The 12,646-nt window shown below is 38.1% G+C and overlaps 1 protein-coding gene across 2 annotated transcripts in view; it reads left to right on the plus strand.

Annotated features, from left to right (window-relative positions):
- The window catches only part of si:ch211-127i16.2 (probable flavin-containing monoamine oxidase A), a 67,643-nt gene that overhangs the window by 11,800 nt on the left and 43,197 nt on the right, over window positions 1–12,646 (plus strand). For both annotated transcript variants that reach the window (XM_044144848.1, XM_044144850.1), the window contains exons 6-7: window positions 392–481; window positions 6,531–6,615. In XM_044144848.1, the coding sequence (XP_044000783.1) occupies window positions 392–481; window positions 6,531–6,615 (175 nt within the window). The remainder of the gene's footprint in view (window positions 1–391; window positions 482–6,530; window positions 6,616–12,646) is intronic.

The following is a 12,646-nucleotide window of genomic DNA, read 5'->3' on the forward strand; positions in this document are numbered from 1 at the left end:
CCGAAATTTCAAACAGAAATGTAGTTTTTGTTTGCAGAAAACGAGAGATGGTCAAAATGATGAAAGAGATGCAGTACTTTTAGCCCTCAAATAATGCAAAGAAAAGAAGTTCATATTCATTTAGAAACAACAATAATAGTGTTTTATTATTTACAGAAATCAGTATTTGGTGGAATAGCCACAGGGTTTTCAATAGGATTCAGTCTAGTGCTCTCTCCATTTTTTTCCAGAGCTGTATAGCCTTGAAATTCAACAGAAATCTCATGCTAAAACGTCCATATCCATACATGAAATGTAAATTGGATCGCCGTCCCTGGTTTGGTCCAGGAAAGGCCATTAGCACTCACCAAGTCAAGCCTCGTCTCATGGAGCCGTATCTGTTTCTCCACAGGGAGGCACCCAACAACTTTCCGAATGTCTGGCACAGCAGGTTGGCTGGAAGAACGTCCGGCTGGGCTCTGCTGTGACGGCCATATGGCAGGTAGAGTACAGTAACGTCTCACTCGGGGACTGATGAGGCGTGACACCGAGATAACAGCTTCCTCACTGGGCTAACAGGCTGTCTCGTGTGAAGGCACTCTCTGTTCCGCCTGATTCTCCCCTTCATCCACAGCTGAGAGACCCAAGCAATGAGCGCATTAGACCCCCATCAACATTACATATTTCCTGGAGGTCATGCTATTAGTGTATTCATTTATTTATTCATTCACGGAATCTAAAATTTGAAATATTCAACATGGCATGTTGTACAGAATTTCTTGTCTTCCAAAAAGCCCCAGTGGACAGAATGACCCTTTGCAGAATTCATCTACAGTTCAACTTAAGTAGAAGAAAGTAAGCACACCCTTTCCCCAGAGGGTTTCAGTCGGAAGCTGTTGGATGCGTTTGGTTTTTCACAGTTTGCTGGTCTGAAGCTTTTCAATGTGTGTTAACACAATCCTGACATGCTAAGACATTAGCAGTGACCTTTAAGAACAGACCGACTCGCTCTGGGGAGGATTACAAGGTGATCTCAAACTGTTTAAAGTTTTCAGGGGGAAAGATTTTTTATTTTTTTTAAAGTGGAAAAAAATTATTCCATGCAAATTTACTCCCAGCATTGGATGCAGCGAAAAACTACAAAAACCAAGAGCTTCATCTTGAATTCTACAGACTTTAGGATATAAAATGTTAAAGTTTATAATAATATGTAACCACCAGACTTTGACCCCTTAAAATCTTTAATTTGACCCCAAACTCCTCCGCAAACCAAAGTATTCTAGTTCCAGTTGAAATGATTCGAGCTGCAACTAACGATTATTTTAGTAATTGATTATTCTGACGACTAATTGATTAATCGGGTGAAAATTTTGAACATTTTACAGATTTTTCATTTAATCACTTAGCATTTTTGTATAATATTAGAAACGAATAATAAATATTCTCATTAGTTTTTTTAAATGAGAAAAAAACCTTTTTTTTTTTTTTTTGCTTAGATGTAATGACACAGCATTCCTGTAGTGAATTTGAACCAGGCTAAGCTAAAACTAAACCAGCCAAGGACTTTTGATTAAAACATATCAACAAAGGTGTTTTTATCTTAATTAAATATGTGTATTTATTTTGTACACTTTAATTACTGCACTGATTTATTTATTTTTTTTAGCAATTGGCATTTTTTGAGTCTGTATTTAATTTATTGCTTACTAAACTAGTTGACATTTTTTTCAATAATACGATTCATCATTTCAGCCCTAAAAATGTAAGATTTTTCTGACGGCTACAAGCAGACAAACAATCTCAAACTCATCAGTTTATACTTTTGGTCAGAAAGGCCATATTTTAGGCCTTGCAGCTTGATTTTTCATTCCAGTTAAAAAAAAAAACCTTCTTTTAAAATCCAAAGTGGTGAAAACGGTTGTATAAAAACTGGCAATTGATTCTATTTAAAGGCAACTCCACTATCAAGTCACTGTCAATCTGTTGCAGTTCTGTTGCCTTTTGAGCTACGGAAGAAAGACGGCGACTGCAACATGAAAGAAAATCCATCTGTTATACGTTCACCAGATCCTCCTACAGCCAAGGTTAGCTGGAGCTTTTAGTTTGGCGTGCAGCATGAGCCGGGTGAGAGGCAGGGCGGAACCTTGACATTTTGCCCCGTCTATCAAAGTGCTAACACTTATTGACGCCGACACTCTCAGCCACGGGCGCTTTAGAGTTTCGGCTGGCGCGGACAAAAGCTCTCCCAGCTGGGGAGGTTGTGTTAACACCCAGGATGGTCTTGTTGAAAGACCGCCCAGAACCGCAGTGTGATGCACTTCAAGCTGAAGCAGAACGCCCATGTCATAATAATATTAGTGTTCCTAAATCAATGTGCTGGAAGCTACAAAACCATCTTTCAAAGACTCTTTACCACAGAGATGCTTTCTTGACTTAAAAGGAAAATACCAGTTGAATTCAACAATGCTTTATTCATCCCAAATGGAAATTAAATGTTGTAACTTGTATTTTAAGAGCTTTTGTGGATGCTGATGCTGTGGGCAAGGATTTCTGATAGCAGTCAGTCTTGCACTGAATCTGATGAAGCCTCTGACTGAAGTTTCTGACATGCTCCATTTCCTGTGAGCAGAGATATTTCACATTAAAATGTCCTGGGTGACATCATCAGATGCTGGAAAGCTCTGCTTATCCTCTTCATTGGCTTTTGTTGCTCCTCATTTCATATCTGTCTGGCCGTACAGTTAGAAAGCCAGGCAGAGAGACGCTGGAGTAGGGGATATGACATAAGAACATTATGACCGGTGGAAGAACGCCTCCTTTTCAACTCCAAAGTTCAAGTATTATTTTTTGTGTGTGAGAGTTCAAAAAATGCCACATTTTTGTGTGTTTGATTTCTATCAAAATGCTAGTACTTAACTTCAGTAAATCATCTTCACCATATTTTTACTTGTGGCCGTGTGATTAGTTTGTTTTAACAAGCCGTTTAACACGATTCATATGAATGTAGCCAGTAAAAATTTATTCCAACCAGCTTCAAAATTTACGTATTTTGCTAAACTTGTCACTCAAACATCAGCGAATGTCTCATCTGATGGCTGATGAATGATAAGCACTGAATTATAAATACATCTCTTGTGTTTATATCCATCACCGCCTTCATTTTTCACATCTGGTTTAAATTGCATTTCTTATTTAATAAAAACGATGCAATTCCAAAATTACATCGCCTGAAAAAGTATCCAAAGTTTTGACATGGTTGTTATAGAAACGTAGCGACCGAGGTAGCTCTCTTTGGAGCTTTTCTGAGCACGTCCAAACCCTGAGGCAGGACCAGAACACTCTGGAGTGTTTATATCCTTCCTGACCTTCAAACTCGTTAGAATCCTTCATGAAGATGAAGGGAGTTTCACTTTCGACAGCAATGTCTGTGCTTTTCTCTAATCAAAATTATTGTCAGTCCCCAGAGTTTTTGGATGTCTGTCTCCCTCAGAACCTGACTTGGCATATAAATGGATTACGCCGACCCATCTGTGAGGCCTTGGATGGTTCAACCTGCACCTTTATGTACCATCTATCATAATCTAAACGTGCAGATCACACTTGAGGTTAAAGTAGCAGGAGGTGGAGCATCAGTCAGAGTATGTCTGGAGTTCAAGTCTCGACTTTTGGATCTTTTCTTTCTGTTATTGATAGAAATTGAAAAGAGTGGCTGTAACTGTGATTCACAGCCTGTGATTCATTCAGAAAGTGCTGCTAGCTCAGTTTAATCATTTATTTTTCGTTCCCGTGTGGAGAATCAACAAGAAGTGGAACAGCAGGAGTCTTGTGGTACATGCTGTCTACCAGCCTGACTGAGGAGGACCGATGTTAATCTGGTGCATTTGCATTGGATGATGACATGGATGGCATTCAGTTAGAGCACTTTGCTAATTCAGTTTCTTGACTAACTTATCTAAAGTAATGATGTAATTTTTATCTCAGGAACAGCATATCAATAATTCATTTAATGTATGGATGATTTTCACTGATGGAGAGAAACGGGGAAGATATAAAGTTATTCCTGACTTGCTGAGCTTCGTGTGAAAATGTGAGTTCTACGGCTGAAAGTCGAACAAGATGGCTGATATTTTCGTGCCAGTTTGGACAGAACATGACCGTTTGGTCCAGATCCATGGGAGTTGATATCAACGATGTGTGGCAATGTCTTCTTCCTCCTGGTCATCTGACACTTTCCACTGACACAGTGAAGGGAAATATGCACAACTCATGCTGTCCTCTTTGTGTAACTTAGAGCTGCAGCCATATGGAGTTTCATCTGAACACATAATGAGCCAGAATCCACAGAGTTTTATTTTTATGTTCTTATTGCTTCCTGTCTAAAACTTGTAGAACATCTACTGTAATAAAACTAATGTGCCATTGCTGTACTTCTTTTTTTCTCACTGGCTCTGAGAGCCCAGATGGAGTTCATGGCATCACGACCTGCTTGAAAGTATTTTGACATTTAGAATAAAAAAAACTGTCATGACCTTTCCAAGGAAGCTGGACATGAGTCGTCACTGGGTCTTTCAGCAGGATAGTGAACTAAAATGTAAAAATCACCAAAGATATGACTCATCAGACTCAAATTCAATTTCTGTTTGAATCCCCAGACCTATATAGTATAGAAAATCTGCACTGTGAGCTAAATGGAAGAGTGAATCTAGAGGCCGTTGCAAAGAATAATGGTCAGAGTTTCCTCTCTCTGTAAAAGATACAGCTATTTAAAGCCGGTGTCAATGCTTGGGGAATGTATTGTACGTTCCCTGAGATTTATTTCATGCATTTGATAGTTCTCCAGTGGCAGCGCAAACATAATGGTAAGCAGAAATACGTAGCTTTACTTAAAGAATTTTACAATTCAGGACACTCTACCAAATATACACAGACACAGCAGGTAAAGAAGTATATTTCAGATCAGAACTTATATTTCCACTATTTCTGTTGACATCAAATTCACGCCAGAGCAACTGGACATTTGTATGTGTTCCACACACACTCAAAGAAATCAAAACAAATTAGTCCATAAATCAAGTTGTGTAATGAAGTGAATTGGACAGGGAATATGTAGCAAACATGCACCAAGAAGGCTAAAAAAAAACAGCAGAAATCTGTCTGCTGCTATGTGCAAATCGATACCAGCTGGTTCAATATCAAATAATAGCTTTTAAAGGTTAATTAGTTTCGGTTTCTCATTACCAAAGTGTTTCTCAGAGTAGTACGATTAGTAAAAGTTAATGGACTCAAAAAGAGAAAAGATATTACAGTTACAAAACATAACATACGGAAATGGCTACAGTTGCATGAGTGTGATAGGAGCTATAATCTGAAATGAGAAAACAATGTAATTTTTATCAAAAGCAAACCACTGATATGCAATGTCTTACAAAAATAATATTTAAACAAGTTTTACAAGAACCAAAGAGCACTTGTAGACAGTTTTAGGGCACATCTACACCAGCTTTTAGTACATTTGAACTCTAGCTTGTGTGTGTAGTAAGTCTGGTTTGTTTCATCCGTTTCAAATTGAAAACTTAATTTCACCATGAAGGTTATAAGTAAAGCAGTCAACCGCACACTCAGTGCGCAAGACTCCACTGTTGAAGGTTTGTTGTTTAAAGTTGGTCACAGAGGATTTGGATGCGCCAGAGAAATAGCTGGAGAATATAGTTGGGTCAGGTGGGATTTAAGAAGAACTTGTCACCAGAAAGTAATGTATAAAAGTAAAGTTTGTGTATAGAAACACCATGGTGTGATCCGACTTGCAGCATTGTGTACAGACTTAATATAAATGAAGGATCAATGGAGAAACATACCGGGACTTTTGATAAAACCTTAAGTGTGTGTTTTCACTCAAGACTACAGTATTAAACACACAACAAAGAAAACTCTTAATTGGTTTCAGGAAGAAAAAAAAAAGTAACTTGTGTCCCTTTGAAAATCTATGGAAAGAACTAAACAGCAGAGAAGTTCTGGAGAAAAGACCTCCAGAACTTTTCAGATTTAAAGTTGGTTTAAATATTAAAGGATTTAAAAGTGTGGAAATGTGAGTATTAAAACACTTGTTCTGGTGTGATTAAATTCACACTAAAACGTCACAAAACTGACTGATTTCTTTGAATGTGAGAACTTATTCTCCAGAATGTAGTTGACTAGTTTCTCCATTCAGAGCATACATTGAACCTACCAAACAATGCTAAAATATTTACATTTCAGGAAGTATGTGCAATACTTCTGATAAAAAGTCATTTTCTCTGCCACTTAATTGGTTGACTAATTAGCTTTAATTTTTTATTTGGGTTTTTTCCAACTTCCAGTGTGAATTTAATTTCAACAGAAGTATTAAAAATACTACAAGTGAGGTCAACTTGTAACCCCAGCTTGGTTACATCCTGTTTGTACCTCCTGTGATTGATTTTTCAATCTCGCAACAAATTACTATTGCATGCTTCTCCAGATGACGTCCACTAGTAAATTCTTCACAAAATGAAAGTTTCTTTCTGTTTACGCAGGATGCGGAGTGGGCCCGGGTCGTGACGACCAGCGACACCTTCCTGTGCAGGGCTGTGATCGTCACATGCCCCCCTCATTTGGCAGGTCAGTGTGTGTCTCCCTCGACTCGCTAACTCAAATCCTCACTCATGCAGAAGGCAAATATCCCACTCTCTCATCAGGTCTGTTAAATGTGGCCGACCGCGCAGCCATGCGTTCGTATCAACAAATTTTCTCAATCTTTTTCTGGCTCCGGGGTGCGGGAGTCACTTTGGCTTAAGTGCATTCAGGCCGAGGTCAGGTTCCGGGCTCAGGATCTGCTTTAATTTGGTTTTTGGAACCGGTGCCAGAGTCGAGGTCTAAACTTTTAACTGGAGGGGCAAGGTGACATTTGCTATGCTCGGATGTGGGAAGCTGAAAGTGGTAAACACGTCACTGCCTGATTTCCTGCAATCAAGTTACCAAGAGGAGAAACATTTGGAAACCTGCAGGGGTGTCACATTTGGCGTGAACCATGAAGTTTGGACTCACCCGCTTAAAATAACGTGTAAAAATCATTCCAAGTCAAAAATTAAATTCCTACATTTTTAAACCCGATGTATTTTCCCATACAGGTACCTCCTAATGCAGAATATTGACAAGGGTTTTATTAATTTTAGAATTTAATTCGTGCAACCCACATGTTGTATTGGAAATTTATTGGAAATGTGTGCTTTTTGGAAGAGAAGCCCACGACACCACGGTTTATGGATTCCTTTGACATGGTTTGGTTTTGCATCATTTCTGTGAAATTTTAAAATCAGTTTCCATTAAATTAGAGAATTATTGAAGAGTTTAGTCTCGTAGAGAGTTACTGATCGCCTCCATAAAAAAGGTTAATAACAAAACGTTGAGTGAAAGGAAGACGTTTGGTGGAAGAAGATGCACTTATCAAGTCCAAAGTCTAATTTTAGTTCACACATACAAAACAGAAACTATTCAATATGGTAGAAATGAGATGAAACATAATATTCAGATGAAATAAAGGTTGAATTTCAAACATCCCGTCCTTCCCCATAGGCTGAGCCCCGTAATGCTTCACTGCATTCATGCAGTAATTCATGCAGAAGGAGCCACAACCGAGTATTTAGTGCAGTTACTGTCCAGGACATGGGTTTATATTAGAGACGGCACAGAAGCCTTTATAAAAAATATTTCATATTGTTGTGCCAATTATTTGAAATATTGAATTCATACTTTCATTACAGGTAAGCCTCGATAATCAAATAAACATTACTGCCTTAAATGCATCACTCTGTGTAATGAATTAAGAGTTTAGAAATGATTAAAAGTAGCTTTCTAAGATTATTCTGGTTTACAATGTGATGTTATGACAGGGCTCCAAAGAGTCTTTTTAAAAAATAAAAAATCTATTTTACAAATTATCAGCCTTAAAAACAGTGGACAGGTCGAGACAAGACTTTTATTCTTTATTGGCTCATTATTTTTTTAAATTTCATTTGAAGCCAGTCATGAAATACAAACATTCCATATTAAACTATGTAAATTTTCACATTTGTTCAGATGTTTTCTGTCTGAGGAAACCCAACAGATTGTATCGACTTGTTCTGATCATGCATGTTTCAATACAGAAAAGGAAAATTCCCCTTTAACGAAAACAGAATCGTTATCCAGCAGTACTTTCTGTAAAAACGTAATGGCAGTAGTTGCTCCTTTAGGCTTTATTTAAAAGAAAGATGTAGTGAAATTTAGCATTTAAACCTCTAATCAGCCTTGGAACAAAATTAAATTGATTTATTATAAACTACATGTTTCATATTTCGCTTTCAACTTGTGCTAAATCATTTGTCTTAATAGTTTCTACTCATTTTCTCCTTCCTGTGATAGTGAAGATGATCTTGGCTAAGCATTAAGAAAAATGACTGTTTAAAAAAAAAAACACCTGGAGTAGCAAGAATGCTTTTGAAAGGATGCAGAGACGATTCTTTGTTGTTTTTCTCTCATCCTTCATTGTTTTCCAGTTACACATGAGCAAAATGTCAGCCTGGCTGTTACTGGTAACAACCAGGCAGAATGATGTAGAGAAAATCAGCCGACACCTTCTGAGGATACAATTACCGGCAAACCTAAAATTACAATAATCAGCTGGCTCATTGGATTGCAATTCAAATGTTGGCTGTTGTACAGAATAAAATCTTTATTATGGAAAGTCCACATTAATGTCTGATTACTGTTCATGGATGGTTTGTGGTTCTCAGCTAAAAGCTTTACCACTTGGTGTTTTTACTTCTTGAACTGTATTAGTGGGCTAATTATATAAATAGAGATGATTGAAATATACAAATCTCATTCATTCCTATTAACACTTTGCATGTGGCATCTTGCTCTTCGAAATTCCACCTGCCGTGACGGACGTCAAAACAACGTATGCTCTCCTGGTAGCCTAATGTCGCTTTTATTTAGTTGACTTCACTTTAAAAATGGTCATAGGGTGGGGCTGCACAGTGGCGCAGTTGGTAGAGCTGTTGCCTTGCAGCAAGAATGTCATGGGTTCAATTCCCGGCCGGAGATCTTTCTGCATGGAGTTTGCATGTTCTCCCTGTGCATGGTGGGTTCTCTCCGGGTTCTCCGGCTTCCTCCCACAGTCCAAAAACATGACTGTCAGGTTAATTGGTTTCTCTAAATTCTCCCTAGGTGTGAGTGTGAATGGTTGTGTGTCCTGTATGTCTCTGTGTTGCCCTGCGACAGACTGGCGACCTGTCCAGGGTGACCCCACCTCTCACCCAGAACGTTAGCTGGGGAAAGACATCAGCAACCCTCCCAACCCCATCAGGGTTAGGGAGGGTGTACAGACAATGGATGGATGGATGGAATGGTCATAGGGTGTTACGTGGTCGTCTGGGTCAAAGGTGAAAACCAAATTTGTCATTTTATTGTCTAACTTTTAATGAGGAGGAAAGATACGGTGGTGATGGACAGCAGCTGTCAGTCATGACTGTCAGCCCTTAGTGTAATCGAAGACTTGTAGCAAACGCTTTTTACAAGTAAGATTAACAGTCATATACTTTATAAATATGGTTAGAAAGATATCAAATATTGCATTATGGAGAATCATTTAGTTAATGAACCAGATTGATCACACCTAATTCAAACTAGATGAGCTACAAATTCAGTCAATTTACCATTTAGTTGTTGATCTATAAAATCTTTAGTTGTAAAAATAAAAAGGGTCTAACCATTAGTAACCATTAGTGACCACGGAAACAATGCATGGGTGGAAAAAACTGGTTAGCATCTCGTCTCTTGTACGTTTTCAATGCTGCTCCGCTGAAAAGGGAAACATCATTTATGATATATTGATATAAATAATGTTGCGTGAATTCAGGCCAAGTTGGCCATTCGATCAACACATCAGGAGGGAAGCGGTATGGATCGGTTTCTAAGCTAGCTTTTTCCAGATTTTGTAAATATCACCGTCTCTGAGCCCCAACCAGGTGTGTTACGTTCACAGACCAATTAGCTCGACTTGAACAAGTAGAAGCCATAAATAAACTGGCAAAAACAACTTTGGAAACAATTTCAGTTGCTCTGTTCCCATCCATCATGGCGCCTCAAATGATTTAGTGATATTGCTGCAAAGGGTTGATGGAGAATTTGACTCCTTGGTGCAGAAAAGATTTAATATTTGAACCCGATTTATTTGATACACAAACAGGAGTAGGTAGCCTTATGAATTACTTTGAGCCGCTCTGTTCTGATCCATTATTCCCTTCAAAAGGAGCAACGGATCATTTTAGTAAAAGCTGAAAAATGGAAACCCATTGTAGTGATACCTGAATTTTTATTTTTTTTTTTACTATACTAGAGTGGATGGAGTGGTTTGGTGCTTTAAATGTCTTTACCCAAGACAAGATTTGTGAAATGCATGAATAATTTATCAGATAAATGTAAAATGAAATCCAGTGTCATTGAGACATTGATGCTTTTGCTTTTCATAGCAGTGAACATTTGAACATTGTTTTCATCAGACCCACTCCTTTGTGTATATATATATATTCTAATATGGAGTCAGAAACACACTATAATACTCTATAATAGTGTCATAAAATTGTCACCACAGGATGTCTCTTTTATACAGAGAAAAAATGCTTTCACAGTCCAAACATCCTAATGTTGTCAATTCAGTCAGTTCCATGACTACTGATGTATAAATACAGACCCAGAAGTCAGAATTTATTTCTTTACCTACAGCTCCTCACACAGCAGCAAGTTACTGACGGCATAGATTTATGAAGCATTGTTTCTAAAATAAACTTTATTCACAAGGAGTTTTTTTTTGTTTTGAAAATATTTTTAATTATAACAATGAAAGTTTTTTTTTTTTCACATGTGATCCGGCTGAATATTCCCCGCAGCATAATCTGAACCAATTAAAACAAACTCAAACAAACTCATGACTGCATCATACTGAGTTTCTAATAAAAAAAATAGCATGAAATTTTGATACATACATAACTCCACCATGTCCAAACACATGACCTTCACTAGGCTGTTTACTTGCACTTCAAACAACCTCAAATCTAGAAATGGCTGTTTTCGTTGTTGTGGAAAGATGAAAAATAATGTCAGAAAATACAGCTTTGAACAACTTGTACCTGAACATGATGGTATAGTCCAAGGGTAGTTTAGAAAAATGTAACGCTAACTAAAAGTTAAAATCCTTTTAAGAGCTTACACAGCAGCTAAGAGATGCATCATCCTTCTGTTGCTAATAGCTCTTTGGGAATCACTTTGTTCAAGCCATATTATTTCATGCCTGCCAAACTGTTTTATGTTGAATTATTCTTAAGTTTAACTAAAGAAAATAGGAACAGATACACAAAGACTCTAAAAATCATCGGTATTTAACTTTGTTTCTATACATAGTTGCTTCACAAGTGATCCTTAGGAAACATAACAAAAAAAAACTTTGTGTTGGATCTGAAATCAATCAGAAAGCAGCACACAAAAACAATGAACAGATCATATTTTTGTTGAAGGAAATTCTGCCTATTATAGAGTTCATTGTGAGGCCATGATAGCTTTGTTTGGTAAAAACACCTCCACACATAATTTCACGATGGAAACAAAACCTGATGAGGCATAATCTTACAAAATACTCGATTCCAAGTTGAGCTACATGGTGGAGCGTTTGTTAGCAGTTGTCTCGAAGAGAGAAGCTACGTTTGGAAGACTACAGAGGGTCAAGACAGTTCCCACATATTAAAATAGGTAGTTGTATGTGATCTTAAGAGACATGAGTCATTTAGATCCTACAAGTTTTATTGTGTGCGCAGTCCGGTGGGATTGCACTGACCCTGCGTGCGCCACAGTCGTGGGCTACTAACGATATGCGTACCGGTGTATGTATGTGTGTGCGTTTGTGATTGCGGCTAGGCGAATGTGACTCTTTGAACCTTTGAGTGGTCAAAATGTTTGGAAAAGCTCTATATAAGTTCAGTCCATTTATCATTTTACTAGTTTATTTTTTGTTTGGTTTTGGAAGTCAAGAAAAAAACTGACTGGACAAGCCCCCGTCTTCCACCGTGTCCGACCGTGACATTTGTTGCGCTCCTTTTGAGTGTTGCGCTAAGGCCACAGACGGTAAAAAGTAACGATTTCCAGTTTTGTTTGCTCTTCACCTCCTTCTTTCCAATCTCTCACCACGCTCTCCAAAATTCTTAAGTTCTTTTGAAAAATCTAGAGGAGCTTGAACTTTGGTTGAGGTAATTTTGAAGTCTCAAGAACTGCAGTGAGAAATGAAACATTTCCACTTCCTGATTTGATTTTAGAACTAAAAATTGCATCAGTCCCATCTGTTCATTCACCCAATTCTTTTCCAGTTCCTTCATAAAACATGCATTGAACCCTGATTCTCGCTCAGATCCCAATTGGGAGAGACCAAAACACGAGAATAGCACTTAGACCGAGCAACAGAAGATGCACAAATTGAGAAATGAGATAAGGGGAAGCGGGGAGTGGAGCTGATGCAGGTTGAAGTTGAAATGGGAGTCAAAGCTGGCCTGCCAGGATCCAAAGCTCGAGCCTAGCTGTGACTGTGCCTGTTTGTACTAAGCTGGCTGCAGATCTGTCACTC

This window comes from Gambusia affinis, linkage group LG17 (assembly GCF_019740435.1).
Source record: "Gambusia affinis linkage group LG17, SWU_Gaff_1.0, whole genome shotgun sequence".
Classification (NCBI taxonomy): Eukaryota; Metazoa; Chordata; class Actinopteri; order Cyprinodontiformes; family Poeciliidae; genus Gambusia; species Gambusia affinis.